The 25326-nt window shown below is 40.5% G+C and overlaps 2 protein-coding genes across 3 annotated transcripts in view; both read right to left on the reverse strand.

Annotated features, from left to right (window-relative positions):
• Window positions 1-3559, reverse strand: part of LOC110978062 (uncharacterized) — a 32745-nt gene extending 29186 nt beyond the window's left edge. Inside the window, exons 1-6 of the mRNA XM_022232733.2 lie at window positions 3411-3559; window positions 2901-2951; window positions 2414-2467; window positions 1504-1581; window positions 689-784; window positions 242-286 (exon numbers count right to left, since the gene is read on the reverse strand). Of these exons, the coding sequence (XP_022088425.2) occupies window positions 242-286; window positions 689-784; window positions 1504-1581; window positions 2414-2467; window positions 2901-2942 (315 nt within the window). The 5' untranslated portion in view covers window positions 2943-2951; window positions 3411-3559. The remainder of the gene's footprint in view (window positions 1-241; window positions 287-688; window positions 785-1503; window positions 1582-2413; window positions 2468-2900; window positions 2952-3410) is intronic.
• A 455-nt stretch (window positions 3560-4014) lies between these two features.
• Window positions 4015-24981, reverse strand: LOC147798280 (uncharacterized). Of its 2 annotated transcripts, XM_087140453.1 has the most exons (12): window positions 24749-24981; window positions 15100-15312; window positions 14264-14725; window positions 11703-12131; window positions 10015-10437; window positions 9031-9468; window positions 8454-8885; window positions 7683-8102; window positions 7040-7474; window positions 6328-6759; window positions 5367-5792; window positions 4015-4921 (listed from the first exon to the last, which is right to left on the reverse strand). In XM_087140453.1, the coding sequence occupies exons 1-12, from the start codon at window positions 24867-24869 to the stop codon at window positions 4440-4442; spliced, it is 4713 nt and encodes a 1570-aa protein (XP_086996579.1). In that variant the 5' UTR covers window positions 24870-24981; the 3' UTR covers window positions 4015-4439. The 2 variants fall into 2 exon arrangements, with proteins under 2 accessions (XP_086996579.1, XP_086996580.1); XM_087140454.1 differs by lacking the exon at window positions 11703-12131.
• Window positions 24982-25326: the final 345 nt, after the last annotated feature.

Consider the following 25326-nt stretch of genomic DNA (forward strand, 5'->3'; position numbering starts at 1 on the left):
GTCTTATCAAGCTAGGCAGTTTTTTTTTTGACGGCATTTTTTTATTGGAGGGGTGTGTGGGGGTGATCCAGGTTGGGCACTTGGGAAAAGAAGGACCTGTTCAGATGCCATGCACCCTCAGGTTTGTCTTCCCTTAGGAATTCACACAGAGCACACTTGAGTTCTATCTCTCCGAAGTTTAACACGAGTTTGTTTCACCCTTGACAAGTTAAGTGACATGCTGTGAACATGACAAACTTACACGTTGTCCTGGGGCTCCCGGAGCTCCGGGGGGTCCTGGTGGTCCCTGACAAAGACGAAAGCAAGAACAAAAGAAGAAGGAAGTAATTCTTAACTGTATAAATGTAACTGGTCATAATCCTAGAGTATGCTACTGCTGTATAGTGGTGTAATTGTAAAGCCCCCAAGACGACAGGATGTTTGCCCCTATGAATTTCATCCCACAAGACCAAACTAGAATTCAACGTTTCTAGGCCAACTGGGTGGTTCCAATTTTGTATGAATATTAATAATAAAATACCAGAAAAGTTCATTCTGATCCCCTTGCGCCATATCCTTCCTAAATATTACTCTGTGCCGAATGCAAAATTTGCCCAACCATATTGTCTTTAGTATTCAGCCACTTTTTGAAGCAACCAGCTTATTCATGCTAGTGAATCTTTTGAGTTACTCAAAGAGAACATCTCACTTGGATGAGTTGTTGTGGTGCATATCCTCCAGCCGCATATCCGTAACCTGGTCCCTTGCCGGCATAATATCCTTGCTGATAAGTTGGGGCGAGCGCCTGTACATTAATCAAAGAAAAATTAATATGTTCTTTCCCTTTAAGAATGTAATGAATTTGGTCACTTTAAGAGAGTTACAATTTTAAATGCTGACACCGCCTACTGTAGGACCTTCAAAGTCCACTTGGTCACTCAGTTCAATGTAGTTCAATTCCTGATTAAAACGATGCCGCAATAACATTATGTACTGTAATTCTGTTTCCTTGTTGGAAATTTGGCTTTCTTGCAGTGTTGCAGTGCCCTTTGTTCCAGTAAATTTTGTACATCATTTACACGTATGTAGTTACACTTGTCAAAATGAAACCTGTACTCATGGGAATTATCCATGTGTATATGTAACTTCATTTAATCAAAGGACACTTGCTTTACTCACAACACATCCAGTCTTTGGCGACTCGGTCTTTGGCGACTAGGTCTGTCATAATTCCATTGTTAAGCACTGGAGACAGAACTAACTCTCATGGACTGAGGGCTTTGCGAGTCAGATTTGTTTACAGAGTAATTTAATGCAAGCATGTGTCTCATACTAGGAGAACACTCTCTTGTGACAAACGCATTCTTAAGTTGAAGCCTGAGTGCATATTCTGGCAAGTTGTAAGCATCACATTGGTACAAAGAACGTCCTTCAACGAGAGAGAAACAACCCGCAAGCTTCTTCTAGTAATGGCCTCTAAGTCTGGTTGCTGGATAATAAGAGCCCCTACGTTATGATTTTTACCTCGCCAGGGGGTCCAGGGGGTCCGGGGGGACCTTCCACTCCGTTATATCCCTGTAGTCCAGGATCACCTCTTTGTCCCTGTCAAGAATGTCATGAATGCATACCGTTCAATAGAAGCAAAGGCATTTCTTTTATAAAAACTACTATTTGCTGGTTGACTTCAAGATGTACAAGAACACTCGGTTTCTCGTAAAATCCACGTTTAGTCTTCCTCGATTGAAGCAGCCGACTGTAAAAATCATGAAATTAAGTTGAATTTGTAGTTGGCGGGTAAAGCAGCAGATTGTAGGTTCAAATCCAGCCTGGGGTCATGGTGTGAGTGCCCTTGGGCAAGGCACTTTGTCACTCACTGCTTCTCCCCACCCAGGAGCAATTGAACATCTAATTGGAAGAAGAGCCCAACTCTAACAAACCCTTTTTTTGAGTTCAGAGCAAAAAAATGAATATTTTTGAAGGAGTTGCATCAATTCACTCTCCTAAGCCAAAATGGTGGACTTGGGCCTTTCTATCAATGAGGCATTCAGTTGGGTACCTGTGAGGGCGGAGTTGGTTATTGTGGTTGATTTATCTGATTTGTGCCAAAATGGCTTCGTAGAGCTGTATACTCCCCACGGAGCCGAGATGATATTTGAAATGATTAAAGGGGCCCAGTGAGCAGGGGTAATAATGGAAAATACTTTGATCTTAGTTAAAAGTGTTATATAAGAACCCTGTTATTATGAATGGATGAATTTTAACAGAGTGTATCACTGGTTCAGATGAACCTTGAGTCAATAAATGTACCTCCAGAAAACAAATAAGTGTGTTCCAGTGGACATGCACAATGTGTTAAACAAATGATTTTAACAATGAACTCCCATCCCTTACCGCCCACAGTGGGACTGGGGGAAAAAAGGATGTGAGAGCTTACCTTGAGACCACTTGGTCCCATACGGCCAGGGTAACCTTTATCGCCGCTAAATCCCTGAAGAGAATGGAATTTCAGATTGTGAACATCTCAACTGTTTCATGCTGCGGTTTGTGGCAGACCTCTAAAGCTTACAACTGCGACTGAACCCCAGTGATGAACAGGAAAGGTCTTGAGTACACCACAAAGTTAGGTATTAAATTCTGTTGTTACAATACTTTTTTGTCTTTTTGTATAGAGTTCAATTAAAAAATCAATTCATCTAGAATGGAAACGAAAATAACCCTTCACAAAAATTCAGCTTCCTAAAACAAAAAACCCACAAAAATCTCAGCTTCCCAGGAACAAAAAACAAACAAATCTATGAAACTCAACAGGTCTGGACTTTCTGATTTCAATGTAATTTTTTACATCACCTTGGGACAGGGCTCTTAAGAGTGAGCAAATAAAAAGAAATTAATCTCAAATTTGGAGGCAAAATTTTACATACTGGTGGTCCAGCAACACCTGGTAGGCCGGGAGGACCAGCCATGGGAAAATCCTGTTAAACAAATAGAAAAATTACCTTCAGTTACAGCGCAATTTATTGTTTCCAAAATGTAAAAAATCTAGAAGGCTGGAAATATCCAGCGTTCCTGTCGATGATTTCCTTACTTAAGGACAAAAACGGGGGCACTTCAAACATAATCAACAGAACAATTTTGAGCAAATCTTTAGAGGACAAAAGCAGGTTAAACCTGATGTGACTACACTTTTTGACTGGTTCTTGCACAACTTGTACTAAATGCCCAAACAAATATCTTCTACAAATGGGCACTGTATCATTGGATTTGGGTGGCAAGAGGTCTGGCAAAGCATTGGCATTTCTTTCAGAATGGGAGTGACAATTTTGTGGTTTGCTTTTTCAGATGCCATGTCAGGCTGCACAATTGGTGACCAACAATCAAGTTACAATCATATCAGGGTGGAGAAACAATTCTTAACGTCACTGTATACTTACAGGTACACGAGCTGGTTCTCCTGGATATCCCTTGTCTCCCCTTTGTCCTTTTTCGGGCTAATTTGTAACCAGGGGAAAAAAAAGAAACTATCAACAAACATAAATTGCAACAACAACAAAAAAAACTACCAACAAACATGAGTACTTTTTTTCTACAGGGCAAACTTGATTTGTCTTATGATTTCAACTGCTTGTTCAAAATGGTATGGTATAGATTCTCAAATTTGCTGTCAGTTGAATTTGAAGTGCTTGATACTAATAACCAGTGATGTAGTCAATTACTTTTTGAGAACCAAGTTCTCCACCAAATATTGAACTAGTTAGGAGGGAACAAAGCTGAAGTACATCGGTATTTGATGGTACATGCATATAAGTAAGATTACAAAGCAACATAATGACTTCAGACTATCACTGTTTGATTAAAATTAACTTTTTAGGACAAAAGTACTCGGAAAGTACTCGGCCGAGTACTTTTCTCCTTAAAACTTGAATTTTACACAACTGGGAGTGTCTGAAGTCTAACATTTATTTTGTAATCTTACCTTTGCACATTTACCATCAAATGCCTGTGCACTCTGACTTTGTTCCCTCTTACCCAGTTCAGTATTTTGCGGAGAACGTTGGTATTCGGAAAGTACTCGACTACAACACTACTAATAACTGCAAGTGAACTGAGCAACAACAAGTTTGTTTCCTCGTATTTCATGCCGTTGGAGTTAGTTTATCTTTAAATGTTGATGATTACTTTACTCGTATGTATGAAACAAAGATACCAATGGCCTACCTTGACAGCTGTGATCATTTTAAAATTGGAGCAATCCACGAAGAAGGTTTGAAGGACATGAGAAGAAAATAAATAAAAAGTCACAAACACAATCAAAGAGATCAATCAGACAACCTGAAATATGACTTACACTGTATCGACATCAATCAACGTACTGACTTTGATTTGTCAAATGCTTTGAAACTTGTGCTAACTTCATTACAAAGTGTGGTCACACTAGAACACGTTTTATACACTAAAACACTTCAGATCTTCATAGGTGACCTGATGACACTCTCGCCTTGCGGACGCCACGTTAGCCTCTTACCCTTGACACAATTTAGTTTTCGACACTTCTTCAAGGCACCTTCCCGTGATCCCGCCAATGTGAAATCAAGAGTGGATGTATCCCCCTTGGAAAGCTCAACACACAAATATCCACCCCCTTCTTCACAAGGCAGATCCTCCTTATTGATGCGGGCTGCCAGGTTGTTGAAGTTCAGCCTCGAGCCTGACCTAAGGTCGCGACTAGCCATCTCAGGGGTCAGGGTCTGTCTGACCAGGTTGCGGCGAGTCCCTGTCCCGTCGGGATAGTTGGAGACAAAGGTGTTCAGCCTCCAGAGGTTCGCTCCGGTGGCATCACCACTGTTGGGGTTGGAGGTCACACTGACATCAAACTCGATCTCAGTGGTTTCTTCACTGATGTCAAAGTCATCCCCTCTCAAGTCGGTACTGTCAATTGTAATACCTGGAAGATTGCAAGAAATTAATTACGCTGAAAAATATTCATCCCAAACACTCAATCCTTCTGGCTTGGAAGAAAGTTTTACTTGTTTAACGACTGACTTTAATTTCAATTTAACAATGAAGAGCACGTGACTAGCGCACTCCTCGAAACACACTTCACAGAAGAAAGAGTACACGGCAATACAAAATGAGTTGAGAGGAAAAAACATAAGGAGACACTGTTTGGCCTATTGCTAAGACATGAATCTCATGCATGTGGTAGGCACTTTTTCATTTTATGCATGCACTCTATCAAATTTGATGTGTTGGTCGAAAAGCACAGCACCATAACATTAATGGGTTCTGACTGTGGTTACCTGATTCTAGAAAGGAAAAATTGCAGGGCTTTTCCATTTTGAACAATGCTTTTTACACTGAATAGCACTTTGTTCTAAACAATATCATACCATCACATTTTTGACGAAAGCATTTCCTGAGAACGCTTCGATCGGGCACAGGTGTGAACTCAAATGGCGGGTCTGGTCTGGCGCCCTGATTCAGCTCAGCGCACAGGTAGCGCACGTCGTTGCAAGTCAAGCCCTTCATGTTGAAGTTGGTGTCCACCATGCCAAAGTCGATGTCCTCCCCTGGGTAGGCATCCTTGTTGCGCTGGTAGTTGCTGAATGCCCCTCTCTGCTCGTTGAAGCGACGGCCAGCACCGTTCTCGAACTGGCTGCCGAACAGGGTGAGGTCCCACAGGTTATCACCATAGACCCCACCGCTGTCGGGGGTGGTGACAGCAGTCATGTCAAACATGACCCGGTTGTAGGGATCATTCTCTTTCAAGACTGAGTAATCATTGCCAAGGACATTCAAACCTTGAACTTTCACCCCTTGAAAAGTAAAAGGAACAATTGTTTTTTATGAAAACTTGTACAAGAAAGCAGTATCCACAGAAAACTCAAGCCTGAAGATGAAACGTGACTTGGTCTTCAAAGAAGGAAAATATTTTCAGGAGAAAATTTTAAACTGGGATAACTACAAACATACCATCCTAAGAGACACAGAACTTCATCTAGTGATAAGGTTTGGTTGTCATTTTTGATGACATCCAGGATTTACAGAATAAGAAAACTGAGCAACAAAGATTAGATCAGACTTGAGAAACAAACTAAGAACTGGTACTCTATCCGCTTAGAGCTGGTACAGGAGAGGGGGTGTTTTGAAACGGCTAAGATGGTCCTATGTTGGGATGTCCTCAACAATGCCAGTTAATTTCTATATGAATGTACGGTTTACAAGTATGTGCCTGCGTGACTGCATGCATGATAAGCCCTTTGTAAAACTTCCCACTAAGCTTTCTTGTCTTTTCTGGTCAGAATGCACTTCAACGTGAGGCAGATTAGAGAAATAGAAGAATGTGCTAACCTTTACGGCATTCTTGGTCTTTACACCTTGTCACCACCTCTCCACCACGAGCATTCTCAAACTTAAAGTCTGGCCGAGCCCGTAGACCCTTTGCATACTCCACACACAGGTACTGGAACTCTGAATCACAGCCAATGGCCGACAGGTCGAACTCTGTGTCAATTTCAGGGAAGGACAGGGTCTCGCCGGCCGTCAGGTCCCGGCTGGATTGCTCACGGTTCAGGATCTGCCGCCTGAGTCCAATCTGCTTGCCCTTGCCATCAGGCCTGGTGGAGCCGAAGACACCGACACGCCAAAGGCTGTCACCACTGGCGCTGCCTGCTGACGCTCTTGGCTCAACGTCAACAGAGAGTCTAATCGGTGATGCCTGACCAGAGACAACTTTGTCGGACAACACTCGCATGTTCCAGTCCATATCGTCAATAACAACTCCTGATGACAATTTTTGAAATGACAAGAAAATGCTTCAAATAACTTGCTCCCTAAATGAAGATAGGACAACAGAAGATAGAAAATGACAACTTCAGGGGTATGGTAATTGTCTTGAATCTCTGGCATCATCAAAGGAGATCATTTTTCTGAGATGGCTTGGAAAATCTAACTAGTGTTTTGTTTTCTTAGACCAAGGGTCCCAAGTAAGATTGCAAGTGATTTATCTGTGATTCATGGTCATCAGCCTAAATCTTTCTCAACGTGACTCAAATGGACTTACCTCTACACATGTCATCAGGCACCTCCATACAGTCTCTGAGCACTCTCTCGTTGGGGACGGGGGTTAGCTCAAAGTCCCGTGAGGAGCTGGGGTTGCGGCTGAACTCAGTACAGAGGTACCTCAGTCTCCTGCAGTCCACCCCTGTCATGTCATATTCGGTGTTGATAGTCTGGAAGGTGAGAGCTTCTCCGGGAGTCATAAGCTCCCGGCTACTGAAGTAATCAGACAGAACTTGCTCTTGAGGGTTGTAGCGTGGGCCCTGTCCATTGGGGCGCTCGCTGCCGTAAAGGTTTAGTCGCCACATGTTGCGGCCAACCATTGGGATGCTTTCATCAGTAGTCTGAACAAGGGTGTCAAACTGAATGGAGTTGGCAGGTTTGCCTTCGAACAGATCGCCACCAACCAGCGTTGAGTCCACACCAGACACATACACACCTGTTGGCCATCATAATAAAGCACTTACACAATAGAAATCAACAATTTGCCATGTAGTGTTACTGCCTTTCATTGCTGATAAAACTACCTTCAGGAGTCTTCCATGATTGAAATCACTATCACTCGACCAAAACATGCAACACAGCACTTGCACAAAGTTTAAGCACCAGCTTATTCTGAATCTAATCTGCGGGAGGTTGATACTCACCTCCACAATCCACTGATTTACAGTTGATGATGGAGTCTCCTGGACCGGCTGTTCGGAATGAATAGCGAGGGTCAGCATAATCGCCCTTCTCAAACTCCAAGCAGAGGTACTGGAAGTCCCCGCAGCCCAGATCCTCCATGGCAAGTCTGGTGTTGACGTCATTGAACTGAACAGGTCCCCCAGCCGGCAAGGCTTTAGCCTGGTTGTAGGGATCCAGGATCTGGGTACGCTGCGGTTGTCTCTGGCCAGAACCATCAGCATTGCGGCTGCCGAACAGGTTCATCTTCCACAGCCCGGTGCCCTCCAGCTCACGGCTCTCCGGGGTTGTCCGCACTGTTGCATCGATGGACAGGGGGGTCGGCATTCCATACTGCATTTGGCCAGTCTCGTAAGACCAGTCCATGTCAGTAACTGTCACACCTGAACAAAGGACAAGGTGAGCAGGATGGGGGAAGTTTTAATATCTTTATAATTTACACCTCCCACTGCCTAAACAAACAAGGTGATCAAGCGAGTTTACACTGGTGAATTGGAGGTCATGGGTTCAAGCCTGTGAATTTGTCCCCGATCTCTTGGCATAGCTGAGTACAAAGAGCTAATTTAACTTCAATCAACAGAGGGGTCAAATCTAATGCCCCAAACATCATCATTTGTTTCATACGATGCCAAACATGCTTAGCAAGAAGACTCTACAACAATTGCAAGAGTTATACTGTACAAAAAGAAAATAATGGGTTACAAAAATGACTTCAGTTTTGCAAAAATGCCTACCTTTGCATCTATCTCCAAGCTCAGTACAGGAAACAAGGGCCCTCTCGTTTGGCTCAGCATCAAAAGTATAATCAGGATCAGCGTCACGATTCTTGCGCAGCTCTGTGCACAGGTATTTCACATCTACGCACTGCAGCCCTCTCATGTCAAAACTGACTTGGGTATTGGGGAAGGGAAGGTCCTCGTCCATCTCTAGGGTCTGATCCCTCTGAGGCTGGCTCAGGACCTGCTCCTGGTAAGCAAGCTTGCGGCCGCGGCCATCACGGTTGGCGCTGCCGTACAGGCCCACATTCCAGAGGTTGGATCCCGACACTCTAGTGGACCCTTCACCGGTGACACCTGTAATGTCCATGACCAACTGATTGTCTTGCTTCTCCTCAATGACTGGACCATCTCCTCTAATGGAGGACTCCAAACCAGTGAACACAGCACCTAAAATGAAACCAAATGCAAATTTTATTTTTTATCCAGTCAGACAAGACATATCTCACCTTTATGTTTAACATCTTTCATTTAATACCTCATGTTTCACTCTCTAATTGAAATAATCAAAGCTTTGATTCAACATTTAACTTACGAGCTGAGCACTTCTGTTTCTTGCACGATGTCAGAACGTTGTCGCTCACGTCAGTCCGGCCACTGACCTCAAATCGGAAGTCTGGTTCAGGCATGTTTCCCTTGGTGAACTCAGCACACACGTACCCGTACTCGTTGCAGCCGATGGAGCCTATGTCAAAGTCTGTCTGCTGGTTCCGAATGTACATGGTGGACCCACCCGTGAGTGATGTTGACGCCCCTTCTGGATTCAGGGCCTGGCTGACGTAGCCGAAGCGGTCCGAGGGATCACCATCGGGGCTCCTGCTCCCGTACATGCCCATCCTCCACAGCCCCGAGCCGGACAGGTCTCGGCTACCACTCCGGGTGCCGAGTTCGGCATTGAATGTGACGGGTGTTTGCTGACCGGGGATGGGATTTCCGGCATCGTAACTCCAGTCAAATCGATCGGCAATGACTCCTGAAGAATGTAAACAGACAAAAACTGTTTCAAAGGATCTCAATTGAGACCAAGCAGATAAAATGCTAAGTGACGCTTATGGGCAAACAGAATAACACGCCAAGCCAAAAACACGCCAAAACACTAACCGTATAGGTCACACCAGAGTAACCAAACATGGACAGCAACAATTCTGAAGTAAGGGGTAAATTAACAGGTGTGTTAGAATTTATAAGGTCCTAGATAACAAACAGTAACTGTGTACATATGGACTGTACATGCATGTGACCAGTTTCTCTGTTGAAATGTATTTGTGTGTGCACTGTGCACCAAGTTGAAATTTTTCTCCCAACCTTTTTTTTCTTTGTTGATGAGGGTTGCCTCTATTCAGAGCAGACTTCCTCATGAATTATAGTGATGTCACTGTGAACCAGAAAGTGCAGTGCAAATGAATGGAGTACCCGCGCATGTTGGTTCACATGCTGGTTCTCATGCTAATGCCGTTTACACACTAATTGTGCACATGACGTATTCACTTTGGTACTCTATAGACTGTTTAATACAAACCTGAGCATTCTGCTGGTACACAACTCCTCATGACATCCTCATTGGGTTCGGGGGTCAGGGTGAAGTCAGGCTGGGGGTTATCCCCCTTCCTCAGCTTCAGGCAGATGTACTTGACATCCTCGCAGGTCAGGCCCGTCATGTCAAAGTTAAAGTCCACATTGCCATAGTCCAGCCGGGTGCTCTCGGCCGGCAGGAAGTCCATGTCGGCCTGCTGCTGGGTGAAGACCTGGCTCTGCTCCCCGAGCATCTTGCCGGAGCCATCAGCGTTGGGGCTGCCGTAGGCACTCAGCGCCCACATGCCATTCCCGACAATGCCTGTGCCGCCACCTGTGGCAGAGTAGGAGATGGAGTAGGGGTTGCTGGTTCTGCCATCCGCTACCTTGCCACTGTTGAGACGGGCGCTAGTACTGGATATTGTGGTTCCTGTAAAGAGAAGTTCAATCGAGGCATTCATCATTATCGAACAAAATCGTCTACTTTAAATGACCTGCCAACAATTACAAGCAATAACACCACTCATTCTTTTAAACACTATGACAATTAAATGCTTAAAAACAAACATAATATCAAAGTTGCTTGTGCAATGTCAGTAATACTAATACACACAGTAAAGACATCAAACACAACTCCCCATGAATCCTGTACTACATGGCTTCATGACAGGCATGAACATTTCATCCTAAACAGGTTCAGTTGAATGATTTCTACAGTCTTGTGGAACAACAAACTCAAGACAATGATGTTTAGTTGGATAATTAGTTTGTTTATTTCACAAATACTTCAGTAGGATGAAAGAGAGTACAATGCATTTTGACAAAGGTTACACTGACTGAACAAAGTGTCATTCGTGCGAGTGAAAACTTGCTGGGTGTACATGTTCTTATAAAATATCAGACTTGTAGCTTTTAAATCTCTTTAGGAAACTTAGAGGTTTCTGCTGCATAATACATGTGCTCTGGTAAGTAAAAAAAATCAGTTTGACGAATGGAGCAGTGGTGAATGCAGTGAACAATACCATGATGTTAAGTTACCGGTATTTATACAGTGATCAAAATTTCTTGGGCAAGCTTTGGATGATCTGCAACATGGAGAGTGCAGAGTAATCCACGATATAAATGAAGTGAATTCCATGCAAGACTAAATTTCCAATAACATTTTAGAAACGGTGCACACATTACATACACATACAATACAGAGCAATTTAAATTCCTGCAAATGATGAATAACATAAAAGATAAAAAGTTTCTAATGTGCTGGTAGTCCACAAATTATGACACGGTCACGATGCAGCCCTGAGGTATATGTACGGACATTCATAACAAATTCAAGAAATTTCAATCACTTCAGTCAGACATAAACACCAGCAAGCCAAACACCGTCAATGACTGCATTGAAACTCACCGCACATGTCCTGTACCCATGTACATGTACACTTAGTGGGGGTTGGCAGTTAATGTATGTAGGTTTTCAGTGCCAGAATCAACTTTCACCATTATATATGCAAAGTACTTGCATTTGACCCAATTGCACTTGTTGGTAATAACATGTATGATGTCAAAGACAACATAAAAGCTCAAGGGAATCTTACTTCACAGCAGTGACAAGTAGATTGAAAATATACACATTTTCGGTTTCATGTTAAAAGCGACAAGACCCGTTTTTTTTCAAAAATATGAAATAGAACAAACCTGCTCTGCATTCCTGCTCATTGCAGAGAGTCATTGTGTCACCTGAGGGCAGAGCTGAAAATGAGAAATCGGGATTGGGCGTGGGGCCCTTTGAGAAATCATAGCACAGGTAGTTGAAATCGTTGCAGCCCACGGACAGCCAATCAAACTTGGCCTTGGCACCGGTGAAGGTCAACTCGCGGGATCCCCCAGGGGTCAAAGGTCGGGCCTGATGGGCGGCGCTCAGGGTCTGGCTTTGGTAGTCAAACTTCTCCCCTGTGCCGTCGTCATTCTTGCTTCCAAAGATGCCCAAACGCCACAGCCCGGATCCAGCGATGTCGCGGCTCTGGTCGGTGAATGTTGCAGTGGCGTCGATGGTAACATCCGCCTGCCGGCCTACCACTAGACTGTCAGTTCTCCCACTGGCCCTTAAGCCACGGATTGTCACTCCTGCAAACACGTTGGGATAAAAGTTGTCTGGCTGTTGGACCAAGTTTCTTTTTTGATCAAATAAAAATTATACTAACATACTTCATGATACTTATGTTTGGCATGTATCTACATCAACATAACAGAAATAGTACAAACATTTGAAGGCATAAAACTTTTTTGTGTGTGCCATTTCATAAGAAACCAAAAACAAACGGAGGAGAAAATAATCAAAACTGAAAATACGTTAAAACAGATGCCTCTTTTACTGAGAGGAATCAAACATTAAAACTGCTACATACTTGTCATCATAGTGCTCCAGTATAACATTAGTAAAATGAACATGTCGAACAATGACAATTATTCATTCCATTTGTGGTTCATGAATGGACTGACAATTTCATGAATGGATTCACAGATCTCAATGAACATGAGTTGAACCAACATGAATTATGGAAAAAACAAACAGATGAACAACTGTACATGAATGGCATTGGTACAATGAACACATGGAATGAAAAAGAAAGAATCATGGCCTGATCAACCAGTATCGAAGCTCTACACCTGCAGTTCCCGTTGCAAATTATGTGCACTTCCCCCCAAGCAAAACCTAACAGAAACTTACTCTGTAGGCCTAGGTACTGTAGCTCAAGAATGCTTCCACTATTCCGTTTCTTCTTTTCTTAACATTTTAGTTCTCATGTCTTTTTACATCAAACTCACCAGTCGATAATGATGCTAGTCAAACGGCTTGGCAGTATTGCCGCTTTGGTTGATTCGCAAAGATAGGATAAGCCCGTGCATCCAGCTATAGCAGAGCAAATTAGAATAGACAATCTGTTGCCTATTGTCCTTGAGGAAAAGAAACTCTTGGCAAAGAACTTATACATTTTGCTGCAGATAGTCTTTGGAATTTCTTTCCCTTCTGTGAATTTCCCTCATTAAAGATTAAAGAAATTTCTTGTGAATGAAAGTCGTTGGCATTTAGTCAGTGAGAATACTTCTTGGAGGTGAAAGTTTTCAAAATATGAAGAGTGCATTTAAATGTGGAAGAGGGCTACTTCCTACAAAAAGAATGACCAATGTTTCTTTTATCTCCTACATTACATGGGAAAGTGATAACACTAACATAGTGACAGTGGAAAATGAATTGAAATTATTATTTGTGATCGGATATCTTTTATTATAGACATGATACATGGAGTTGAACCATAATGAATGGACGTGTTGAAGTACAGATACAAAAATGTACAAAATTCATGAGGCGACCCTGTGTGTATGTGAAAACTAATGAATCGAAATGAACAAAATGACAATGGAAAAGTGGACACATGAAATTGTGTTTCTAGAACACATACCCAAGGTGAAACAAAACCTGTCAATACTTATCGCAAAGACCTGAGTCCCAAGACTGTCAGGTCGATGGTGAATGGATGGTGTGAAAGTGCATTTTGAATCTACAATCGGGTGATCATGGGAGGTGACGTCATGGGAAAAATAACATGAAATGAAGTGAAATACTGTGATGTTAATTACTCATAAAAAGAGCACCTGAAGGACATTTGAGATGCAACTTGAATCATGGGTATGATTTTATTTTGTGCACTTTCAAACACTTCAAAGGGGCAGAATCATTTATTAGTGCACTCCAGAACATTTCCTGTGCGCGAAATTATCTTGAGCGAGCATGGAAAATTTAGTCCGAGCACGGCAAATGGCTTGGAGTGCACAAACCAATGGATGAAACCCTTTCTTCTTGAAATCCTCTATGATTGGCTCTACGCAGATGACACTTTCAGTTTGAAGTTGAGTAAAAGACATTTCCCAAACGTGGCTATTTGACCACCAAGTCTTTGATTTACTTTCAGGGTCTAAATTCATCATTTACGCATTGACTTTAGTTCTCTCTTTTTCGTTTTTTCTGACTTTCCTTTTTTTGTGTTACAATAACAATTGACACAAGTCAAAGAATGAAAATGTGTTGAAAAAAAAATGAAAACTCAATTTACGTTAAGATCATTTGATTCGGATTCCTTGAATATAATGCAGGTATCAAAGATCAGCTGATGACTTAACACATGAAAATGACACACTGGCAAACAACAGACCATTTAACTGCAAGGTGATAGAGTTATATGGAGTGGTTTCCTTACCTTGACAGTTCTGTATTTCAGTGCAGCCAGTCAGCACATCCTCCGATGGTCTAGCTTCAAATGCAAATGGCAAGAAGTCCTTGGCCGGCTGGGGGTTTTCTCCTTTGTCGAATTTGGCGCAGAGGTACTTAGCATCATCGCAAGTGTGCCCCGTCATGTCAAATTGGTACCTGATGTCATTGATGTAGAAATTGGTAGCCCCTCCAGCCTTGGACAGGTCCTTGGATTGCTGACCTTCCGTCAGGGCTTGCTCCACCACCGTGCCTGACAGTTCACTGGACCCGTCTTCATCGCTGCTGATCCATAATCTAGTTGCCCACAGGCCCTGGCCTGTAACACTTGTGGTCTCTCTGGTGTTGGCATACAGCACATCCAAATTCACAGAGAGTTCATTCTCTGCCTGACCCTCCCTGACAATACCACTCCCACTGATGCTTGGTGTAACGTCATTCACGGTCACATCTTCGCAGAGAATAAAAATGGTTACACGGTACATGAAACTGGATGTGCCACTTTGTGACCACACCAACAAATAACCTGCTGCAAGTAAAAGGTGTGGGTGTGCAGTGATTCTCTCAGCTGTACATAATTCAATTCCAATTACACAACGGTTTGACATTCTTGGAGCCAAAATATTTTCTACAGATTGCAAAAAGCAGTCACCAAAGTAGAGAATTCCTCATATTTTTGAAGAGGCTTATTAATGCATTACTTTGAGACAGTATTGTCGTTGATTTAAAACACTGCTTTCCTGGGTTACTTTTCCAAGTATTCACCTCAAAATTTGTCTCTCTAAAATCATATCCAGAGTGTTTGGAGGAAGGGGAAACACTTACTGTATGGGCATAGACGACAGCATTCACCAGGAAAGTTCTTTGGCTCTCGACACGTTGGCGGCTGGCATGATTCAAAGGTGCACTTCAGTGTGCCATTGTTGCAAATACAGGAGGAACAGTCAGTCATATCAAAACTTTCCCCATCACTATAGATATTACCAGAGTTGTCTTTGCAAGGTAATTTTTGTGGATACGGTGAAGTATTCGAGTCAGCTAGAAGAAAAAATACATATTAACAGATTAATCTTAGGGAACACTGTAACATTAGCCTAACCTGAAAGCCAACAACTGGCCTTCTGCACTGTTTCCAAATGTGAGGATTGTTCTCATCCCTTTGATTGATGACAATGAATGATAATAAAGAACACTTTAAGTAATGAATACCATTATGGACTCCGAGCACAAAACAAAGACTAGGGTGACACATCAAGGCCATATGGCTACAATGTGTGGTGACCCATGTGGTCTTGCATACCCACTGTCCCATCAGAGGGCACTGGATAAGGAATTGTGGGTAGCTTAATCTCCCTACCATCAACAAATAATATCACATTGATTAGCTGACCCACAACCGAGCTGTCAACAAAATCCCTCCAGTGAGAGCTCAAAGAATTGAGAGGTCATCAATGCCTTTGGATAGGGTGGCAGTGCATGTGACCTGTGTGTACATTCCGATGAAAATTTTTTTGCCTTTGTGTCTTACATGCTCTGGGCCGGGTGTGTGTGAGCCCCTTTGTTAATGCATGGAGTTCATGATCGCGGGGTTATTGTACCAATAGCAGCGTTTCCCTGGCGGTTTTTACATTTTTGCCATGCCTTGATACAGGTACTCCACAACCTGTTCCTTATGAGTGTAATCGGTGTGGGGGCCATACTATTAATATCTGTAAGTAAAACTTATTGGTACACATAGTTTTTATCTGCCCATTTTTACAGCGAGAGCGGGTAAAGTTATCTACTGTTTCGTTTGAATTACAACTTGTATGACAAAGTATAAAATATTTAGGGCGTTGAAACATTTGCAGAAATTATAACCAAAGGAAGAAGACTGCTAATGTGACTGGTCTCCATTACTCTGTTTTGTGTCATAATGCAGTTGCAGTAGTACAATTTGAGTATAGTAAAAACTGTTCATTGTTAACTTAGTCAGTAACTGTCGCGATTTTTTTTAAATCAAACTTGTGACCCTTGAAGATTTAAAAAACCAAAAGAACTGTATAATTCCGAGCAATGAAGAATCATATCTTGCAATAAATTTCAAGGTATTCACTAATGCCTTTGCTTTTAAAATGCAACATATCGTGATGTTGTGTAAGACTAGGAAAACTGTAAGGGTAAATTCCAGACTGACAAAATGGTAAAGTTGCTTTCTTTCCACAGAATAAAAAAAAATGTAAAATGTCCAACTTACCTTGAACTTGCATCAAATGGGTTTGCAACATGAAAAATCACAATGATGAAAGTAAACAGAGCCCTACATTTTATAAATACAAACACAACTTGCTTCAGTCTTTACAAAAGACTGTTAACATTTCAAAAAATGTAAAACTGAGTTATTTCAGTCTTGAAAGATAAGTTTTTCATGTAACTGGTTACAGGTACAACCTTGTCTTTTCTAGTTCTGTAAAACACAGTTAAGCGAGCGTTTATTATTAGTTGGTGCTCCTTTATTTCTTAAGAAAAATATTTAGAGGGCACAAAAAACAAAAACAAAAAAAAACAACTTTTTACACAGGTCTCAAGAGAGAGAGACACAAAGAAGGGTCTTTAAGTGAGGGAGGAATACCAAAAGCTCTTTTTCCAAAAAGAAAAATGACGTATACCTTATCGCTAGCACTAGCCATTAAGGATCAAAGCTCACAAAATTGAATTCGGGGACAATGCCGCCTGTCAGACACCAGAGAACAAAATAAAAAACTTTTTTCCAGCTCCGAATCCAAAAGGTGGCAGATCCAAGCACCAACTTCAAAAAAACTCTCCCCTTTACAGGATAATCCTCTTAAGAATTTATGCTGATTAAACTTTCAGAGAATTAAAAACAAAGAGTCAGGAAGTACATTCTGAAACACTAGACACATTTGGTATCAAAATGCGCCAATGTACAAGTATATATTGTAATGCAGATCAACTTCTAGTTTGCACATGTATGCCTAGGCAACAATACAGTATTTACACCTTTGATTCATACGCATGTTTGCTTTTTTGGAAGCTAAAACATACTGCAATTAACATTTCCCAAATACCACGATTTCAGCATTTTTAACCTTGCGAGGGTACCCTATAAAGTCTGTCCGCTTTCAATCGCACAGTTGTTTTTGTAATTGGCCACTAAGTTTGTACCCAATGAGATATGAATAAAATTACTCAAGCGAGTCCACACATAGACAAAGACATACATGTGCATGTATGACCTTCCCAAGTCGGGCCAACTTTGAAAGATGCACTGTTCTCACACAGCTATAGGTCCAACTTGAAATTACAGAAACACACTGGCAAACTTACATTGTAAAACTGACCCTAAGCACTATGTGCAAATGGTGTCATTTTCTCCAACTACATTGCATTATGCTGAACAAGAACTGAGAGTTGAGAACTGAGCAGTGTACTGTGCTGAAATAAGCAGGATTCTGACTTTGGATCTTTGACAATCCAAAAAGATTACAACTGAGCCAAAGTATCATCCCAAGAGAAATAATACTGCAAAAAAAAACAGATTCTTTCACAACTATTTTTCCCCGGCTTTTGGAGTTCCACACTATTTAAACTTCTGCACTTTCCAACATTAAAAGAATCATTGCTGGAGCAATGGGAAAACACAGACGAGGGCAACAGTGTGCTTTCAACGTCAATGACAAGATACTGTAGAAGCTTGGTCAGTTTTTGTTTTGTTTTTTGTTATTTGTATTCTGATGGAGAAATTGCCAAAACCAGTGTGCCACAGCTCAGATAAAAACAAAAAACAATTTGAGGAACAGTTTACTGTTCTAGAACCTTGTTTGTCAAGGTGTATTAACTCTGACTTCCAACGTGCACCCAGAGCAACTTCATTCAACTCGGTCCTAGTTCGACATTTTCCAGTAGCTTTAAGATTAGAAAAACTACCAGGCTGATGAGACATTTACAATCAGTCTAAAAATATAGCACATTTTTACCACGTTTTTAGTACAGTTTCAAAGCACAACTTCCATATGAAGAACCATTACATTTTAAGCCTAGTTTTCATATGTTCGTAATGAACGCAGAGAGCTTGCAAGATGTCAAGACATACACAGTCACTGGTCAGAAAGTTCATAACTTCAATTGAAACCTGCCCCACCCCCAATATTAAATAGAAAATTTGGCATCCAAAACTCTTAAAGTTTTGTTTAAAGTGCCTTTTCAGGTGGTTGTAGTACTCCTTGAAGGCTATTAATTTGATAGTTTCATTTGCGGCCAATTATAGTAGGCCCCTATACTGCTGGAACAAAATGGGCAAAATGCCTAGTACTTTAGGGACATCCTTGTTTGCCTGTCATGCCAGTGTGTATATTTCTATGGGGATATTCTTTGTGCCAGCTATCCTACCCCTAGAAGCTTAACACAATTAGCAAGTTGAACATGATCCAACTTCCAAACATTTCCATATAACTGTGTATCACTGGGGACAGTTCAGCACTGCTCACTACATCTCTTTACACTGACATGTAAACTAGGCTTAATAGGGCTAGCTGAATTGATCACAATGTTTATTTGCTATTATTGTTTTTTGATCCTTCCATTTTAAAGTTGTTTCTTTTTTATTTCCATCACAAATAATTTCCAATTGTAAGTCAAGAGATACATATGACATACTACCTACTTAAACTTTTTGATAAATTTCCTTCATGATTTAATTACCACATCAATTCTAGTGTGACCACATTTTTGCAAGATGTTACACTGATTTTCAATGCAAGGAGCTATAAAATTCAGTATCGGTCATTCCATCAAAGCTAAACCAAAACTTTTGAGAATATCCAAAGCCCAGTTGCTGATCTAATCAGGAAAAAAAATAGGTAAAACAGAGAGTAAGTGTTAAAACCACAAATTCCATTAAAAAACTGGCAGAGCAAAAGATTGAGAATGAAATGCCAAATTTATTATCTTAATTTAGAAATATGAGTACGTATGAATGGTTAGGTGAAATGCAAAGCAGGAGACTGACAATGACATAGAAGTGCTAGCAACAACGAATATTTGTGTAAAGATATGAGTAATTGAAAGTGAATAATCAGTTTTAAAGAGCACTTAAATAATACTAGTATTTTAATATATCAGTGAGACAGCCAGAAGAGTACTTTATGTATAGACACAGGCACATTCAGGTAAATTTCTATTTTCTTTACTAGTACTTCCGTTTCTTCTTCCTTGTGAACAATTTAAAATAAAAGGACTGACTGTAGTGGTCTTCTTTGATGCAAACCTCCAAAATGCACTTTTATGTCTCTGTTAACTTCACTTCCAATTTTTGTTTCACGATTTCAAATAACTTTTTGGTGCTTTTTTTGTTTTTATGCCGGGTGTTTCCATATTCATGAACAAAACAGTGATGTCATGCCAGGAAGAAACCTAAATGTTGCATTAGTTGGTGCGAAAAAAATCTTGCATTTTTAAAAGATATTGCTGGCCTACATTTATTCTTCTTAAGTGATTTGTTTTGTAAGTACATAGCAATGAGCAAGCAATGATCCATTCTTTGTGTTTTCAGCGAGTCACTTCTGGGTTCACAAGTTGAACAGAAAACTTAAACACTGAACCATGCCTTCCCTAGATGACATCACAGCAACAGCGCCCTCTGAAAGCACGAATTATTGTCAATGTTAAAAAGTGCACTCTTCAATGCATTTAACCCTAGAAGGATATCAAATTAGTTTTCACACTGTGAAGAAGAGTATAATATTTCATTGTGTGTGACAGAAATAAGTCAGTGCGGTATTTCAAAAAGCCAAGGTCTTTGGGGAACAAAGCGAGCGCGAGTCAGCATATGGCTGCGCTGATAGGACAGACTTCCATGCACGCGTGTAGCTGTTCCCACATAGCCTTGTACTGGGCAAGCACTGTTAGAATACAGAAGTGCTTCATTCATTGCAGCTACACTTTAACTACGCGCAAAATATTTCATGAACAGGAAAACAATTGGATTTGGGGTGTGAACTCAGCCAATCAGTCACATCAGTGGTGAACGTCAAAGAAGGCCAAAGATGGACTCTCAGTGAAATAATTCAACCTCTGCAATCAACTCAAAGAAAAAGGAAAACCTATAAAACCTTTAATTCTGACTTCAGTATTCACTTATAAACAAAGAAGGCAAAAAAGAGAAACACGTAACTATGGTATTGGCAGATATTTACCATAAAAGAAAATGCTGACATGACAAATAAACCACCAAACCAACAAAAAGGACATGGACAAATGAGCAGAAAAACAACAAATAGATAAATGGACATGTAAACAAACAAAACACATGCACAGAAAAACACTCCAGCAGAAATATAATGAAAGGTTCAAGCAGATTAAAGGGCAGGTGCTTAACTCTTTTAAATGGTTGCATTATTCAATAAATGAAATACTTATGTTAAAAATGATGAAGAATTTGGAGGAATTGCCCATTAAAATCATGGTAAGGCATTAAAAGTCAAAGAATATTGGGCAATATTGGCATTGTGTACCACACTCAAGCTCACACGCGAATGTGAGAAGATTGGTGCGACTGTTCACATTCACAACTGTAGCTCTTTGAACAGGTCTTCTCTACATAAAAATCACAGCCGTTCAGAACGTTCAAAAATTTTCCTCTCATACCGAGAATACTACTGCAAAAAAACATGCAAATATGTAAGATGGCAATTGCTATATGGCATGCAAAGCTCATAGGGTAAGAAAAGTAACATGCAAAGAAAACTTTGAATCTGAATGAGAGAATCACCCATGCATGAATGGTACAGTCTTGAATCAACCCTTTACTTTGCTGAGTATTCAAAAAGACATCATACAAATGTTTATAAATTAAAAATACAGAGAAAATAACGTCTGAATAAAATGTTTATCCAGTAACCTGTATAATCACTGCTGGACAGCAGCAGGCTTTTACTAAAAGCTAGCCTGGCTTTCCTCTCCTTACATTTTGACTTAGTATCTTAAGAGACACTCAATGAATGCTGGATAATTGTCATAAACTGTTTTAAATACTACTTTCTGAGGTTCATCAGGAGGTTTAACAGCTATAAAAGGGTTGAAAGACAGGCACAAGCTAACTTGTATGTCTACTCTCATGCATGCTCATGCAGAATCATTGAAATTCACAAGGATTTTGAATATTTCAGAATGAAGTGTAGACGTAAGAAAATCTCAAGACTCAAATTGATCAAAGAATAGATAGCCGACAGAAAGTCTAAACATACAAGTGACAGTATAGAGCTGATGCAGAACAAACTGTTGCAGTTAAAATGAAAAAAAGTACAAGCCAGAAAAACAGAAATGTTATGATCCAGAAAAATAAACTGAAAAACAGAGGAAAAGATTCAGAGGCTCAGAGAAACAATGGCATTCATTCTCAATCTCAGTCATCTCAAGAAATCAGCACAATTGTGTTTTGATTCAAAAGTAATTCTCATTCAAATAGGAAGCTAACTTGTCCCAGTCTTACAATGCTGCACGCTGCTGTTTACTGGGGTTGTTTAATTGTTTTGGAGAGATTTCTATTTTATTCAGTAGTTTTAAAGGTGGAACTATTAGAGATGCACCTTGAAAGTACACATTTACCAATTTTAAGCTTAACTTGAGGCTGAAATCAATTGCCAAAATATAATAAAAATTCATGAAAAGCCTTTCTCATTATAAGGGTAAGAAAAACCACTGATTAAATAAGATCTTTTAACTTCTCTTCTGCATGATATTGCTGCCACCACAGAATAAAAATGTTTATATTCATTTTTGAATTTGTAAAAAAATTTGAAGTGCATTTTCTTTTTGTGACAGAAAAATAGCTTTAAGCATCAGTTCATCCAAAAGAATGTAATTATAGAGTGAGAATGGCTTCTCATTTGAGGTTTTACTTTCTGTAGCACTTAGGCTGGGTCTGAAATGGGCTTCCAGGGCTATGGCTAGGTCTACTGTCCGGATGTCTCTGCATATTTCCAATGGAGCAAAGACCTAGACCTAGCTCTAAACAACAAATTCAGATGCAGCCTTAGTTGCCAAGAAACATGCACAAGTCAGTACGCTCATTCAAAACTCAAAGTATTGCAAATTAAATTTACCACCATGTGCAACTTAGAAAAATAGACTATAAATCCCATGCAAATTCAATGCAACTCAATACAAAAGCTGAAGTCTAGCAATTACAAGCTGTCCATGGTTCTGTTTAGTGTTTAAACTAGTTTTAGACATATTTTCAGTAGGCCCACCTGATGCTGAACAAAAAGAAGACATTCAGGTTTTTTATGTTAATTAGGGTTCCTAACATGATTTTTCAGTTTCACATAACAAGGGCAGCCACTGTGAAACTGATTGAAATTGTTGCAGTCCCCCCTCTACCACCATCTGAAGTACATGTACATGTGCTGTACATAAACAGTATATGTACTGATGTTTTTAGTTTCACAGCTTGCTCACTTTCACCATCTCCCCCACAGCACCACCAGCATTGCTCATGGAGTCTCCTGTGATTGGCTAATGGTGGTGGACTCCAGCAGAGCTCCTCCCCGCTAAACTCCTGATGCCAGTCAATCAGGAAGCAAATGCCAGGGTCAACAAGTCAGGCCCCGCCCACATACCACTACCAGTGACTGCTTCATTCAAGGTGACGCCAGTGAACTATTGGGTCATACACGAATACGTGGAGATTTGAGGCTTCCCACTGCCTCTGTTTGTAAGGTGGATTGGAATTTGCTTTGCTGTACTCTTCCTATCATTGTGAAGACATTTTTCCTTTCTCATTTCGATCAGTTTTCATTAATGTTATAGTCACTTAACTTTTTAAGATTTAACTGTTGGCCTATGGTTGATTATGTACAAAGCTTTTTCTGTCCAACACCTGCCTGTGCGTGATGAAATTTAACACTTTTTCAATCCTGAATTACTTTACATGTAAGTGATGAAATAGCAATCCTCAGAGGATATAACAGTGTAATTTCCAAGCCCTTCCTATTTGTGCTAATATAGCAAATTCCTGACTATTGCAAGGCTAGCAGTATGACCAGAGAATCTGCAGGAGTCAGCCATTTTTTATCTCTTGCCTCTAGCCTGAAGCCCCAGCTATGACCTCAGAGGAAGGTCAACTGTCACACAAACAAAAAAGAGGGGTCTGAAGGTGGCTAGGGATAAAAACTGCAAGCTGGCAATTTCTGTCAACAGCACAGGTTGTTTAAATGTTTCAGATGGCTGTACAAAAATCAATGACAATAACAATTACTTCCAAAGGCACCAGACAACAGACTCTGATATTGCATGTTTTCAGGTTGAAAAACTGCATTCATCTTGTTTATATTAAAGTTTACAGAATGCAAAATCTTTCAAATGAGAGAAAATCTTAAGAATTACAGTACCCAGTTCCTCATTATCTTAACATTTAAACTGCATAATTTATTCACAGAGCTTATTTCGTATCCTATACTACAAGATCAGAACAAGGCCACAGAAGAACAGTTCCTAGCTCAGTCTTACGAATAAAAGTGGCACAAACTTATTCCCTAATTAGTGGACTTTAATTTAAACACTTTGATCGGTGAACAAAATGACTCCTGAGTTTTCACAATACCAACTTTCAAAGGCAGTGAAAACAAACCAAACATGCACGTATGATGTAGCCAACCAAAAATCAATTGGGCATGGAATTGGAGAATATAAAGTCCACGCATGTAACAAAAGACAATTTAATGCCATTTCAGATGTTGGCATTTTTAAATAAGTACTTTTGCAAGAGGCAGTCAAACTGTAATTTATACCTCTTCCTTAGGTTTCTTAGGTTACGGTGTGCGACAAATCAATTTAATAACCAAACCACGGACAGCATGAATTCACAATTTGAAAATAAATGTGACCTGCCACCTAAGTATTTTTAGTTTTGCATTTTTTTTGTTTGTTCAAAATGCAATGACAGAAGAGTGTCATGTATTCGGTTTTCTAGTCACTTAAATTTGATTTTAGTGACTTTTCCATAGTGGCAGGTGACAAATGTTTACAAAAAATAAAATTTCTAAATATACATGCCAGATATAAACTCAGCAAAATTAACTAAATGGAATACAAGTTCTTCAAGAACTAAAAACTATGTTCATACGATGGTGTAACTAAATATGAAATGCTCTGTTACAAGACACCAAAGAAAATAATAAAATAAAATAAATAAAAGTGATGCAAGTTACACGCAGGTAACTGAAATAAAAATTAACTATTCTACATGTACTTCTGGTGACATTTCTTATTCTTAAATTTAGAAAGAGAGCATGTACACACAAGTGAACTTAAAAGACCATCATGCATGAGGGAAACTCTGTCAAATTTTGAACAAAATAAGCAGAAGAAGAAAAGGGGAAAAAAGAAGACTTTTAAAGGCAATTAGAGTATTTTTTCAAAGAGTCTTCATGCAATGTGATTAATATTTTCACCAAAAAAATGGTTAAAAACTTACATGAGCTGACGCTGCTGCTTGAGGATGAACCCTGGGCCTCAATTGTCACGAAAAGTACGGCGGCAAGGACCAGAAGGAGTCCCCACCGATGGTGGGCTGCCTGGCCCACAAAGCTATACATGGCTGTACAATCTCTGTGCGCCAAGAATCATGCACAATCTGGTTCGCCAAAAAAACTTTCAGCTGCTCCAAGCTCGGGCAGCAATGTTGGCAGCCTGGTTTTATGTGGCTATTATGGGATAGCTCCACTGCCACATGGCCAGACCTTTCAGCCAATAGGAAGGAAGCTGGTTTTTTTTCATTGTGCTGATGAGCGGGGGCATCTGATGCCTTGGCAGTGCCCTGCATGCTGCTAGTGGGAGCCTGACTGGAAGGGCTAGGGAAGCTAGCCCTACACATTTCACACTGGAAGTTGACACCTGTGGTGGGGGTCATCCTGCCTTTATGGTGCATATCCTCTATTCAGTTTGCGTGCCTCTGCCGTTTGTCCAAGACTATCTGTCAAAGAAAATTATTCATGAGTTTGGAATCATCAAGGCAGTTTTCTGGTTGATTTCAGTTTGGTTGATTACTGTTGT

The sequence above is a fragment of the Acanthaster planci genome, linkage group LG08 (assembly GCF_054643075.1).
Source record: "Acanthaster planci isolate LZ-2023a linkage group LG08, COTS_SCS, whole genome shotgun sequence".
Classification (NCBI taxonomy): Eukaryota; Metazoa; Echinodermata; class Asteroidea; order Valvatida; family Acanthasteridae; genus Acanthaster; species Acanthaster planci.

Excerpts from the sequence above, each read along its gene's own strand:
- LOC147798280 (XM_087140453.1), bottom strand. The coding sequence starts at position 24,869 with ATGTATAGCTTTGTGGGCCAGGCAGCCCACCATCGGTGGGGACTCCTT. Across the intron at positions 15,313-24,748 it reads AAGCAGCAGCGTCAGCTCAT|CTGACTCGAATACTTCACCG; the intron begins GTAAGTTTTTAA and ends TTTTTCTTCTAG. Across the intron at positions 14,726-15,099 it reads CTGTCGTCTATGCCCATACA|ATGTGACCGTGAATGACGTT; the intron begins GTAAGTGTTTCC and ends TTCTCTGCGAAG.